Here is a 14,983-nt window from a genome sequence, read left to right as displayed (position 1 = left end):
TACGGAACGCTAGAAGCCGCAGAGATCAGGAGCTCCACATTGGTGCTCCCCCTTCGAGGCCTCACCCCACTGCTAGGCCCCTATGTGGGGACACAGCTGTGCTATATAAATATCTTCAGCAGATCTTGGGGGGGGGATTGAGGGCAGGGGGGACAAAGTCTCCATACTCTTTTTTTTAAAAAAAGATATTTATTAAAATTTTCAAGATATTGCAAAATGAAAAAAGAAAAAAGAAAAATACAAAATAAAAATAGTTAAAAACAACTCAATCTTTCCATTACTTATTTTTCATTAGCTTGTTTCGCAGACCTCCTCGCGCCTCCCTTTTTTGTATTCCAGTTCAGTTTGTTAGTTCAGCAAATCCTTCCCCTCTTTGTTTATCCTAGTCTTTAATCTTAAAATATTGTAACATTAAATTTTTACCTATTCGTAATCCATTTTTCATATTCCCTTATAGTATTACAGCTAAAAACCACTTAATTTCTATCCAACATCATTCTAACATTCATTAATCTTACAATATTTCTGTAAATAGTCTTTAAACTTTTTCCAATCTTCTTCCACCGACTCTTCTCCCGGGTCTCGGATTCTGCCAGTCATTTCCGCCAATTCCATATAGTCCATCACCTTCATCTGCCATTCTTCCAGGGTGGGTAGATCTTGTGTCTTCCAGTACTTTGCAATAAGTATTCTTGCTGCTGTTGTGGCATACATAAAGAAAGTTCTATCCTTCTTTGACACCAATTGGCCGACTATGCTCCACACTTTGTATCTTGTGGGTCGTTGGTCAGCCAGGGAGACAAGAATAACAATGCAGCCCAGCACTCCCGTTTCCTTTTCCCCCCTTTTTTATTAACATATAAAACACATACATATACATTTACACAATACACGTACACAACACACTACCTAAATTTCATAACATAAAACATACCTACATTACTCTATATAATACCTACCTATACTATACATGGGGGATGCGGGTGGCGCTGTGGGTTAAACCACAGAGCCTAGGACTTGCCGATCAGAAGGTCGGCGGTTCGAATCCCCATGACGGGGTGAGCTCCCATTGCTCTGTCCCAGCTCCTGCCAACCTAGCAGTGTGAAAGCATGTCAAAGTGCAAGTAGATAAATAGGTACTGCTCCGGTGGGAAGGTAAACGGCACTTCCGTGCGCTGCTCTGGTTCGCCAGAAGCGGCTTAGTCATGCTGGCCACATGACCCGGAAGCTGTACGCCGGCTCCCTCGGCCAGTAAAGCGAGATGAGCGCCACAACCCAGAGTCGGCCACGACTGGACCTAATGGTCAGGGGTCCCTTTACCCTTTTAAAACACATACATATACATTTACACAATACACATACACAACACGTGTAATTTTCATAACATAAAACATACCTACATTAATCTATATAATACCTACCTATACTATACATATCAACATGCCTACACATCTACCCCATACGGACACCCACCAAGTGACTTGACTTCCAGCCGTTCTTGTTATGCTAGTTTATTTTTCCAACTAGCTTAAATGCATTTCATTATTTCTTTAACCTCTTCTTTTATCTTAACTTTACTCTCCTTTCACTCTAATCATTTTCTGGATTCACTCAGTATCTGTCAGATATTCTACTTTTTCCACATAAATTTTGATGTATTCCTTAAAGATAGCCCACTCCTTATTCACTTTTTGTACCATATCTCCTCTTATCCTCCCTGTTAGTTTGGCAATATGGAAGTATTCCTTCATTTTAGATAACCAGCCTGTTTTAGTTGGGACGCTGCAGCTTTTCCAAATTTTGGCAATCAATAACCTTGCCGCTGTAGTTGCATACATAAAAACTTAGTCTGGCCATTCTTTCTATTTCCTCTGACATGATACCTAGGAGAAAGGATTCTGGGTTTTCCCCCAAATGAAAATCTAAACATCTTTTCAGTTCATTATAGATATTTTCCCAGAATCCCACTATCTCTTTGCACTCCCCACCACATATGTAGAAAGGTTCCTGCACTCCTGTTTCCTAAAGGGGTTGGGTAAACTCTGTTTCCACCCGAGGGCTGGATTTTCTTCTGGACAACTTTCCAGGGGCCACATGGCAGAGGCGGGCAGGGCCAGCAGCAGATATAATCGTCCCCTTTGTACAGTAGGATACTTTCTGCATTCGCCTCCTTATCTTCCACCCACCAAGCAAAAGGCATTATCAGAATTCAAGGACGTGCTTCAGCCAAACAAAGGCACCCAAGGAAGGTGTGAAGCAGGGCTGGTGGTTATGGCCATGGGAGACAGCACCAAGGGCCAGGTGAAAAGGCTTAAGGGGCCACATTGGGCACCCAGGCCAGAAATTTTCCCCACCTCTAAAGGGATTTGGCGGAGACCTCTGGCTGTGATTGGCTAAGCTGCTGTGAGATCACAGAGAGGGCAGGCGCTGCACTCTTGCAACTGTGGCGATAGTGGTGAGCCAGCTTATCGTTCAGAAAAGCGTCTGCTGTGAAGGAGAAAATTGTGATATACGGCATGTTACTGAGGAACTATTTCTCAGAATAGTGGGCTAGATAACTGGGCTAGATAACATCACAGGGATTCCTTTGAAGAAAAAAAAGTTACGTAATAGATGCACATTTAACTATCACTTAAAACTTACAAGAGAGCCATTGTGTGGTCGTGGTTTGAATGCAGGATCAGGACCTGGGAGATCAGGCCACAAATCCATGATGTTCACAGAGTGCCCTTAGGCTAGCCACAGTTTCTCAGCCTAGCCTACCTCACCAGGTTTTTTTGAGGATAAAATAGAGAAGGGAAGAACCACGAAGCTCCTTGGATGAAAGGCACAATATAAATATAACAACAAATAAACATGTATTACGCATCCGGTTAGGTTGTCTCTAACATATGTATCTACTAGCATATATAAAAACAGACAAAATATGTATTTTCTGTATATATATATTTTGACACAGCTTGAGAGGGAAGAATATATGGCATATAAATTTTACAAATCCATTAAGCTATTATTCAAATCACCTCAATCTACTCTAAATAGGTTGTACCGACCTCTTGGGAACCCCATAAACCATGGGAGAAGTCTTTGTGCTCAAGCCCCATTGGAATGAATGGAGCTGCCTTAAAATGAACGGACATGTGGCAAGCTGTTCTTGGGCAATGGTTTAACCATCCAGATGAAATAGTTTCCCTCTAAACATTGGGGTTGGACTAGATGACCCCTGGGTTCCTTCAAGCTCTATGATTCGGTCGTGTTTACTTCCCCATAATAAACACACCGAAGGTCTCAGATGGAAAGTTTTACGGAATTAAGTTCCACGACAAACTAACCCGTGATGGTGACTTAGCTTGAATCATCCAGAATGGAAAGAAGTTCATTGCACAAGCACTTTTTCCATGGTCCGACAAGCTGTTGAGGCTTAGAGCAGCCAGCCCTACAAAGACCACAATTCTTTTCCTGCCCCCAGCCTAAGAAGGCACCCAGAGGTTCATGTAATCCATGGGTAGGCAAACTAAGGCCTGGGGGCTGGATCCGGCCCAATTGCCTTCTAAATCTGGCCCACAGATGGTCCAGGAATCAGCATGTTTTTACATGAGTGGAATGTGTCCTTTTATTTAAAATGCATCTCTGGGTTATTTGTGGGGCATAGGAATTCATTCTTTTTTTTCCTTTTCAAAATATAGTCCGGCCCCCCACAAGGTCTGAGGGACAGTGGACCGGCCCCCTGCTGAAAAGGTTTGCTGACCCCTGATGTAATCCAATCCCTGCAATGCAGGAATATGCATCTGTCCCATGCAGGGAATCAAACCTGCAACCATGGCATTATCAGCACCATGCTCTAACCAACTGAGCTATCTGGTCTCAGGTGTTATGTGAGCCTGGTTTTTGACAGCTTTCATACATAATTTCCAGATGACGAGGTTGGATAGATCTTTCGATATCCTTTTTTGTTTTTTTAACATTAAATTTTATTAGATGTTACAAAAAAAAAATGAAAAGGAAAAAAAAGAAATAGAAACAATACATTTATCTACACAGTTTTCCAGAATGTAGACTAGAAAAGACGAAAGATAAAAGAAAGAAACAAGAAAAAGAATGAAGAGAAAAATACTTTTCATAATCAATAATTCCAAATTCATACTTCAAACATTACAATACAGTGGTACCTCGGGTTAAGTACTTACCGTATTTTTTGCTCTATAAGACTCATTTTTTCCCTCCTAAAAAGTAAGGGGAAATGTGTGTGTGTCTTATGGAGCGAATGCAGGCTGCACAGCTATCCCAGAAGCCAGAACAGCAAGAGGGATTGCTGCTTTCACTGCACAGTGATCCCTCTTGCTGTTCTGGCTTCTGAGATTCAGAATAATTTTTTTCTTGCTGTCCTCCTCCAAAAACTAGGTGCGCCTTGTGTTCTGGTGCGTCTTATAGAGCGAAAAATACGGTAATTCGTTCCGGAGGTCCGTTCTTCACCTGAAACTGTTCTTAACCTGAAGCACCACTTTAGCTAATGGGGCCTCCTGCTGCTGCCGCGGCGCCAGAGCACGATTTCTGTTCTCATCCTGAAGCAAAGTTCTTAACTCGAGGTACAATTTCTGGGTTAGCGGAATCTGTAACCTGAAGCGTCTGTAACCCGAGGTACCACCGTATATAAATCCTAATTAATATCCTTTTTTGGTTTTCGTGGCTCTCCTCCTTAGGAACATCCTTGCTGGGATTTAGCGGCCTAGGAAAATAAGAAGCTGTCTTATGGGGAGTCAGGTTACTGGTTCATTGTGCTCAATGTTGTCTACACTGACTGGCAGCAGCAGCACCAGCTCTCCAGGATCTCAGGATCTCGCAGCCCTACCTGGCGAAGCCAAGGGTTGAACCTGGGACCTTCTGCCTGCAAAGCAGCTGCTCTGCCGCTGTACTAGCCTAGTTGATATTCCTGCATTGCAGGGGGTTGGACTAGATGACCCCTGGGGTGCCCTCCAACTACAGTTCTGTGATTCAAAGCAAGTTGTTGCTGCAGGTGGGAATTAAATACACTGGCACAGGGGACCTAACAGGACCCCACCAAAGTCAGCATGCTCAGATTCAGCAATGGGGCGGGGAGAGGGGCTCTGCCTTCTCCCTGCTGAGAAGAAATCTACTCATCTTCTTGACCCAGGTTTGAGATCTGTAATGCCAAGCAAAGCATAAACCATTCCTAAGGACGAAAGAGTCTTGCAGGGCCAGGGCCTTTTCAGTGATGGCTCCGACCTGGTGGAATACTCTGTCCCTTCAGGATTTAACCTTCTTCCGTCGGGCCTGTAAGACAGAGCTATTCTGCCTGGCCTTTCATTTGAATTCAGCCTGATCTTTTATTTCCCTTCTCTTCCCTCCCCCTCCCCTTTTATGAAGATCACTCGCTCTGAGACCCCACAGCTAATTCTCCCCTGGCCTCCTCGCTGGCCCAATTAGGACCAATTCAGCCAGCTAGAACTGGGGGTTATCTAATTGATTTTTGATTTTTGAATTTTATTGTTATTCACGTTTTTATACTGTATTTTATGCTGCTTTTATAATTAAGTGCTTTAAATTGGTTGTTAGCCACCCTGAGCCCAGTTTTTGAACTGGGAAGGGCGGGGTATAAATAAAATTTATTATTATTATTATTAATATTATTATTATTAAAGATTCACAGATTTGTTATACGGCCCAAGGCTCCTTGCAATAAGTAACCTGGCTATCTTTTGTTTTGTTTTTCAAGTTTTTATTTATACTTTTCAAGTTTATACATTTTGTTAGTTTTACAATCAATCTAACATTTCAAAGTCTGACCTCCTTCCCCCCTCCTTCTGCAGTTCCTTAAAATTTATTTTTTAATATCTCTTGCATATCCAAATTCATTATCTACCTTAAATATATACTCTGATGAAACTGCAGGTTATTACAATAATCCCGCCAATTTTTTTATCTGTTTGCAATTTATCTGTAAATATTCAACCAACTATTTCCATTCTTTTATTAAAAAGTTTGTTATCTTGATTTCTTATTCTTCCGGTAAGTTTCGCCATTTCTGCATATTCCATACGTTTTTGTATCCATTCTTCCTTTGCTGGGACTTCTGCTTCTTTTCTGTTTTTGGGCAAGTAGCAGGTAGTTCTGTCCCTATAATTCCCAAAAGAAAAGCTTCTGGTTTGGTTTGGTTTTTACAAAAGTTATTTTGAACATCCTTTTCCATTCATTGTACGTACATCATCGATAACCTGGCTACCTTTTGGGAATCGTATGAAGATTTTCAGATCCAGGTAAGCAGCTATTTCAATAGGAAACAGGGGGTCATCCTCTGGTGGCCTTGGGAATGTTTGCGCCTGGATGAGAAAGGCAAACAATGGAAGGCAATTTCAAGGAATGCCAGAAAGAGAGGTGGAAGCTGGAAGCTGGACAAAGGCTAATCAAACTAATAGTTTCAGTTTGCTGCACGATAAGGACTGCTCCAAGGCTGCATCGGTGGTGAAAAATTTAAGGTGGCGGGGAGAGGGAAATGCCACAACGGCTGCTTGAATTTTACTAGCTAAGAACTGGAAAATACAAGAAATACCAACTGTGGAAGATTGGCAGATGAAGATGATGGATTTTTCAGAGCTAGCTGACCTGACTGGAAGAATCCGCGACCAGAAAGAAGAGGAATACCAAGAAGACTGGAAGAAATTTAAACACTATTTGAATAAACATTGTAATATAAAAAAATAGGAATCACTTGAAAGTACCAAATAGGCCTAGGATTAAAATAGGATTTCCTAAATAAATGGGGTTCAGAAAGTAAGAAAAGTGAATAAGTTAGATAATAAATAGAAATACGGTATTTTTGTTTAAGAATGATATTGGAAAGCTGTTACATTCAGATACAAGGAAATTCAGAAGGGAGGGACTTGAGGAAGTCAAACAATATGTAAATAAGGGTGGGTTTTTAAAGGATTAAGTTCGTTTTTATTTATTTCTTTTATGGTGGTGGGTAGGATGATGTTTATTGTATTGTTTTCTTTGATGTATCTTTTTTCTTTTCTTTGTGCTTCTGTTATGTGGTATAATTGTGGAAAACATAATAAAAAATTTAAAAAAGAAAAGAAAAAGAAGATGCCTTGCTCTCATATAAAAAGCACATTATTTAAAGTCAGGGGTGAAGAACAGTTTTCCGTCTGAAATTGGGTAACTTTTGTGGAGGCAGCCGGGGGCCATGCCACTGATGGGTAAGGCCCTGGGCACAGCCAGGCCTTTTGTTAGGGGGCTGGGCTTTTGTTAGTGGGGAGTAGAACCATGGGTGTAGCCAGTATTGGGGGCCCAGCTTTTTTTTATTAAATCAAAGCTGTTGAGCTTTCTCGGGAAATCACAGGTAAAAATACCCCATAAATAGGACATTGAGGGGGGCAGGTTTCTGCTGGAGAGGCAGAACCTCAGATAACTCAGCACTTTCTATGCTTATCAATAATATTTGTGGATCTAAGGGGGGGGGAGCTGCCTCCCTCACCCCCCCCCCCTTGGCTATGCTCATGGGTAGAGCCTCAGATTCGTATTTATTTTGTGATGGGGGCACGCTCCCCCCCCCCCCGATATGGGCATAGCCAGGATTTGGGGGGGGGGACAAAACCGACGTGATTGGTCAGTTAATTAAGTATTTCTATTGTTTTACTTGATCTGGGGGGAGGCAGCTACGCCCATGCCCTCTGCCCCCTTGACTATGCCCATGGGTGAGGTCACGCTTTCCTAGGAGTAAGCCCCACTGACTTAAGTGGATCTTATTTCTGAAAAAATGTACATAGGTGGCTACAGCTCTAAATATCTTTCTAAGCTCAGCCCTCTCTTAAAATGCAGAACGACAAACTGCTTGACGCTGGCATTTATTTAAGCAGAAGTAATGTCAGGCGATGATGCGCCGATCTGCCTTTTGGAACCAAGAAGCAGCCAAGTAGCTCAGTCGGCAGAGCAGGAGACGCTTCGTCTTAGGGTCGTGGGTTCGAATCCCGAGTTGGGCAAAAAAGGGCGCTTGGACTAGCGATGACCCTGGTGCTCCCTTCCAAATTTGGCTTCTATTATTCTCTTCTACCGAACTAATTCCTCTGCAAAGGCCGAACTCTTTCAGTTTCTATTCTCTCCCTTTGCGTAAAGCTCTGCTTTGGAGACCCTCCCAAGGCGCACAAAACTACAGTTCCCGTCGTGCACCGGACAGCAAAGCTTCCGGGTGCTTGTAGTCCTCTTGCGCTCCCTCTTGCCATCGTATCGGGGGAGCCGGACCCGCCTGGAGAACTACAACTCCCATGGTGCCGCGCGGCGCGCCTCCGCTTCGCCCCCCCTCTGTCTCCCTTTGCCTCTCCCCGCTTCGCGCTCCGAACAGCTGATCGCGAGGCGCAATGGCTGCAGCAACCGCCGCGGCTGCGGGGCGCGGGACGGCGGAGAGCGAAGCGGGAGGCAGGGATCTCGGGGGCGACAGGTAAGGGGAGAGACCCCCCTTTCGCAGACACGCACCTTTGGGTGGGGGGGAAGGGAGGGAGGGAGCCCAGGTGGCTCTTCCCGCACGGGGGTTCCCCGGGGAGAGGCGCGCTCCGTTGCGCCCGGTTGCGAAGGGCGCCCGGGGCGGCTGGATGCGCGGAAAACGGAGCCCCGGCCGGGCTGAGCTCGCTCGCCTTCTGCGCGGATGGTCCCGGGTTCAATCCCCGGCATCTCCCGGGATTTGCGGGGAGCGGATCCCATCAGGAGAGCGACTGCCCATTGGCGCAGAGAATGCCGAATTAGAGGGACGCCCTGGCAAGGGTGCCCACTGGAATAAAACATCGGGGGGGGGGGGAGAGGTAAGCACTGTCCCACATAATCGTGGCGCAGGTACACCGTTTGAATGGCCTTGCCTATCAACTTGGAGGGAGGGGGCTCAAATATTTCGTTTGCGCCCTGGCACCTTCCTTTGCGCACCTGAGCACTGCCTCTTTGGGTTTCAGTAGTTGGCATGTGGAAGGGCTCAGTGGTCATGGAGTTGGAAGGTACCATGAGGGTCATCTTGTCCAACCCCCCAGCCAGGAATCATTTGGGCCAACCTGGGGCTCGAACCCACAACCTTGAGGTTTAGAGTTTCATGATCTAGTGACTGAACTATGTGGGAAGACTAGGAGCCCACTGGGGGCATACAATGGAGTTGGCGAGTTTGGCCTCTTACCAGTCATCCCCAAACTCGTCCCTCCAGCTGTTTTGGGACTACAACTCCCATCATCCCTAGCTAACAGGGCCAGTGAGAATTGTAGTCCCAAAACAGCTGGAGGGCTGAGTTTGGGGATGCCTGGTCTCTACCATAGGAACCAACTCCTTTGGCCCCCCCAAAAAATAAAATGCCCCCCGAGTTGATGGGCATTGCCATTCAAATGATGTGCATGCACTGCGTCATGTGATTGATTACATGGGGTGGGGTTTACCTGCCCCCCTCAATCTTTTATTCAAGTTGGTCCCCCTGGTGCTTGCCAAGGAAGGAGGCCCAGAGGGGAACCCAAAAACACATCTCTCACCTCTGGCTCACACGCTCCCTGGGCTGTCGGAGTGAGGCATGCAGGCTCCTTTAGGTGCCTTGGCAGAGAAGTACAAGGTGGGGGCAGCAGGATGACAACTTGGATAAAATATTTGCGGGGGGGGGGGGAGGCGGGTAAGCCCTGCCCCATATAACGGATCACAATCCACATACACCATTTGAATGGCAATGCCAGTCAACTTTCTTGGGGGGCTGGCCCCCTGAAATACTTTATTGGGGGGGGGGTGAAGGGTGTGTGCAGATAGCTTCTTGAAGGGCCTAGGAAGAAGAGGAATTTAGGCAGAAGGAGAGATTTAGACAGACTAGGAGACCTGAATTTCACATAACATGTCAAAAACAACGAGGCACTTTTGACACCTTAAAGACTAGCCAATTTTATTACGGATTAAACTTTTTGCAGACCAGGGCCCAATTCATCAGATGTAGCACACTTATTAAAATCTGTTCGTCTTTACGGTGCCCCAAGATTGTTTTCGCTACAGCAGACTTAACACCCTTTGAATTGTGTTTGCAAGTTTTGAGTGCTTGTATATATCATTGTCCTCATCTGGTGATGACCTTTGGGATAGGATAGGCGTTTAAACAAGCAAATAATACTGACCACCGACAAGGTCAAACATTGCTCTTTCTGTTGCCGCAAACTCTCTTCACACCAGAGCCGTAGCTGAGTGATCTTGTGCCCCTGGCAGAACTGTCCAGATTGGGCCCCTAGGTAAAGGTAAAGGGACCCCTGACCATTAGGTCCAGTCGTGACCGACTCTGGGATTGCAGCGCTCATCTCGCTTTATTGGCTAAGGGAGCTGGCGTACAGCTTCCGGGTCATGTGGCCAGCATGACTAAGCTGCTTCTGGCAAACCAGAGCAGCGCACGGAAACGCTGTTTACCTTCCCGCCGGAGTGATACCTATTTATCTACTTGCACTTTGACGTGCTTTCGAAATGCTAGGTTGGCAGGAGCAGGGACCGAGCAACGGGAGCTCACCCCGTCGTGGGGATTCGAACCACGACCTTCTGATCAGCAAGTCCTAGGCTCTGTGGTTTAACCCACAGCACCACCCGCATCCTATGTTGCATTCATAGCTCAGTGTAAAACATGGTTCACCTCCCATCCTCAGTTAATCCGCACAATGACCCTGTGAGTTAGGTTAAGAGGTTGCTACCGACTCCAAGATCACCCAGTGAAACTTCATGGCTGAGTGGGGATTTGAACCCTGATCTTCCATGTCCTAGTCCGACACTCTAACCTCTACACCACACTGCCTTCCTGGAGTTATTCTGCTGTGGGCCAGCTCTATAAATCAAGCAAGTGAATCAATATGGGGAAAAGCCAAATGTCACCTAGAGAAGGATCTGAAATGCCGTATGTTTCGGTCTATAAGACTCCCCCATGTATAAGAGGCCCCCTCTTTTGGGGGGACTCAGATTTAAGAAAATGGGGGGAGATGTATCTGTGTATAAGACGCCCCCTAATTTTTGACATTATTTTTTAGGGAAAAAACCTAGTCTTATACACGGAAAAATACAGTATTTTCATTGAAGCTTGAATTTGTTTACTTCTGGATTGTTTCATTTGATGTTTTCATGCGTTGTAAACCGCTTTGAGATTTTTTCCCTTTAAAATATAAAGTGGTATAAAAATGAAATTATTAATAATAATAAAAAATAATAATAATGGTAAATTTCACCACGAAAAGCTGCCTAGACATTCCTTTTTTGTGTCTGTAACCTAGGTTTAAGGTGCCATTTGGCGATTAGCTTATATATCTGAATTCCTAACACTGTCAGCTGGGCTGGGCTTTTTCTTTGTTTTGCCGCTGTAGGTCTGGAATTTAATCCACTGTGGGGATTAGCCTTCTGAGAAGCATGGGCAGTTTTAACCTGTTGCTGACTTGCACGCCTGGCTGTTTTCGAAAACACCTGTGATGTTGTCCTGAATATCACGCACAGGGCTCTGGAGTTGCACATTTTGGCCAACAAGCCAAAGGCAAATGTGTGTCCTGCCCCACCATACCCAAAGTTTAAAAAGAGGAAGCTTCCAGCATGATGTCAGTGCTCTGGGAGTTTGTCCGTCTCTGTATACATACATACATACATACATACAAAGAATATATCTGAATGACAAAAAACAGACAACACACACAAAGAGAAAGGCAAAACAACTAAGTTCAACGAGAAGAGCTTTAGATAATGAAGTCAAAAGAAAAAGTAATATCAAGAGTGAATGAAAATGATGCAATTATGAATCTACAACCGGGGAATAAAATACAGCTTGCATGGTGCAATGAAAGAGATAGGCAATTCCCTCCCGCCTCTTTTTTTTGTATTTACAGATGCCACCAAATAAAATCATATTTCTAAGGGATTTGTCACGCATGTGACAGTGCTGTGCTATATTTAATAAATAAAATCCCCACAAACAGAGGTGAAATGAGAAGGCTCAACATCACCCCAGCTGCAGAAAAATAACATGCCATTTTTTTCTGAAAAAGCAATGAACATAACTGTTTTTAGAGAATATTTACAGTCATACCTCATGTTGCGTACTCTTCAGGTTGTGTTTTTTCGGGTTGCAGACTGCCGAAACCTGAAAGTACCAGAACGGGTTACTTCCGGGTTTTGGCAGTCGCGCATACTCAAAAGCGCCGAATTAGGCTTTGCACATGCGCAGAAGCACCAAATCACAACCCGTGTGTGTGCAGACATGGGTTGTGAACGTGCATCCCGCACGGATCACGTTCGCAACCCGAGTGTCCACTGTATAAAGCACATCACTTTCTTGCACAGCTTAGGGGCCGCCACAGAGAAGGCCCTCTCCCAAGCCACCCCCCAGCCTCTGAGGGCAGAGGAACTAGTAAGATGGCCCCCTCTGCCAATCTTAGCACCCCAGAGGGACTGTAGGGAGGAAAACTTTCAGATATTTGTTTGAGAAAATGGCCTCAGGCCCCAGGATCTCGATGGAGGCACTCCCAGCCTCCATATCTGGGTTCGTGCAATATTTTGAACAGCTGCACAGGTGTGTGGAGGGCAGGGGAAGACCAGCAACTGGCTAAAATGTCAGTGCTTTCCAGAAACTAATGCTAAACCATTGACTAACTTCCTGCTGAGCTACAGTATGGACCTATTATTCCTCCAGCCTTTCCTCTCCAGAGATTGGAGCACTATCTTAGCCTGACAACAAGCCTGCGAGGTAGGCAAGGTATATGTTGCACTACTGTGGAAGAAGAGAAGGATGTGTTGTACGGGAAAGGAATCCAGTTTCTCAAGAACGTTCAGCTTTTAAAAGGAAAAAGAACCCAAAGCTTATCTCCGATGGTTTTCGTGTAAATACATTTTCAAGGCGTCGCTCCAAATCCTGGCAGGTCCGCTATCTGGGGAGAAAAATCACATTTTTCTAAGCAACAATAGCCTGCAATTTGAATGCTGGGGGGAGGGAGGGAGCCACATCCTTGAAAACAGAAGCATTTCCTTGAGGGGTAATTTCTGAATTCCACGCAGTTCAGTTAAAAATAGCCCGTTGATAGATTGGGTGGAGCTACACTGAGCCTCCAAGTTCCCAGTCCATATGGAACATCTCTCTGAAGCAAGCCATGCTGGAACAAACCGGGGGTCTGCTGGAGCCCAGCCGCCCATGAATCCCCTCTGGTTTAGCAGGCGTTGTGCAGGAGATCTTCCTCCCGGTGGATCGCCCTGAAAAGTTCCTTTAAGATGTTTCAGTTCTTGCAGTTCTGCTCCAAGGAAAGCTTCCTTGCTTCTCCCCTCTTCCATTCACTGTTGAAATTCAGATTGTTGGCACTTGGGACTAGGAGGGATGTGTTTTGGTCTTATTGACAAGAGTGTGACATATGCACTGATGGTTCTATGCACTGAATGGCCATGCTGCCTACTCTAAAGGCAACGAAGGCCCTACTCAAGGTAGGCCCATTGTAGGTAATGACTGGAAGCGGTCATTGAGACCACATAACACCGGTCTTGAAAGACCTACACTGGCTCCCAGTACGTTTCCGAGCACAATTCAAAGTGTTAGTGCTGACCTTTAAAGCCCTAAACAGCCTCGGTGCAGTATATCTGAAGGAGCGTCTCCACCCCCCATCGTTCTGCCCGGACACTGAGGTCCAGCGCCGAGGACCTTCTGGCGGTTCCTTCGCTGTGAGAAGCCAAGTTACAGGGAACCAGGCAGAGGGCCTTCTCGGTAGTGGCACCCGCCCTGTGGAACGCCCTCCCAGCAGATGTCAAAGAGAAAAATAACTACCAAACTTTTAGAAGACATCTAAAGGCAGCCCTGTTTAGGGAAGCTTTTAATGTTTAATAGGTTATTGTATTTTGATGTTTTGTTGGAAGCCGCCCAGAGTGGCTGGGGAGACCCAGCCAGATAGGCGGGGTATAAATAATAAATTATTATTATTATTATTATTATTATTATTATTATTATTATTGGCATGGTTACGTTACTGCAATCTTAGGCTTGGATTCAGCTATGTACCCTACCCTGGAAGTAAGACCCATTGCATGCTATGGGCCTTCTGAGAAAGAATGCCGAGTCTCTGTGACTGCGAGAACGACTTTGGAAACAAGTGTTCCTGGATATTGTTTCTCTTACCAAAGCATGCAATCGCATTCCCCTGCTGCTGGCTTATTTTCAATACTTGCTTTTTGGCAGCGGGAGCAGAGCAGAGACACTGGCAGGCCTCTGGACAGATCCTGTAAACAGATCAGTTTTGTTTGGCCCTTCGCAATTTTTCAACTGTGTTTGCTCGGAAAGGGGGAGGGATATTTCCAAGTCGTAAATGAGAGGCAGACGCCATGCAATATTGTTCTCTCGGTGTATGGATGTGATGGCCCATCTATAGCTACATGCATGGAGATCTTGCATGTAAAGCTACCACTGGATGGCACCAGCTTCATACGGATTGCAGAAGCTGTGAAGTGGGCAGTTTGTGGGGTGAAACGGCTTTCTCCCGGCCTCTAGAGCACTGTCTGGAGAAGGCAGCAATGCCCAAGAAAATATAAGTTGATCCCTGAAACAGAGACCTAGTTCTCACTGAAATAGTAAACTGGTGTCCTGGCAGTACCACTTCATATTGCCAGTAGGGTTTGCATTACTGGCCATACACCATTTCCCCACCTCATAGAAAGCTAGCATCTCAGCCCTTCTCCTGGACAGCTAAGTTTCTTTTTGCAGGGAATTGTATTTTATTTTTATTTTTTTCTAGCAAGGAGACATGCGAGCCTCTACATGCATTCTGAAGTGGGTTGCAGCCCAGATAAAAGGTAAAGGTAAAGGTAAAGGGACCCCTGACCATTAGGTCCAGTCGTGACTAACTCTGGGGTTGCGCGCTCATCTCTCTCTATAGGCCGAGGGAGCCGGCATTTGTCCGCAGACAGCTTCCGGGTCATGTGGCCAGCACGACTAAGCCGCTTCTGGCGAACCAGAGCAGCGCACGGAAGCACC

The 14,983-nt window shown here is 45.5% G+C and overlaps 1 protein-coding gene across 2 annotated transcripts in view; it reads left to right on the top strand.

Moving 5' to 3' along the window:
- Nucleotides 1–8,329: 8,329 nt before the first annotated feature.
- Nucleotides 8,330–14,983, top strand: part of UCKL1 (uridine-cytidine kinase 1 like 1) — a 75,567-nt gene continuing 68,913 nt past the window's right edge. For both annotated transcript variants that reach the window (XM_081011277.1, XM_081011278.1), the window contains exon 1: nucleotides 8,330–8,455. In XM_081011277.1, coding sequence (XP_080867403.1) covers nucleotides 8,376–8,455 — 80 coding nt within the window. In that variant the 5' untranslated portion in view covers nucleotides 8,330–8,375. The remainder of the gene's footprint in view (nucleotides 8,456–14,983) is intronic.

Source organism: Podarcis pityusensis (genome assembly GCF_964106645.2).
Source record: "Podarcis pityusensis genome assembly, chromosome: 6".
Lineage (NCBI taxonomy): Eukaryota > Metazoa > Chordata > Lepidosauria > Squamata > Lacertidae > Podarcis > Podarcis pityusensis.
The sequence above is the reverse complement of the archived record's forward strand: the minus strand, read 5'-3'. Positions and strand labels throughout refer to the sequence as shown.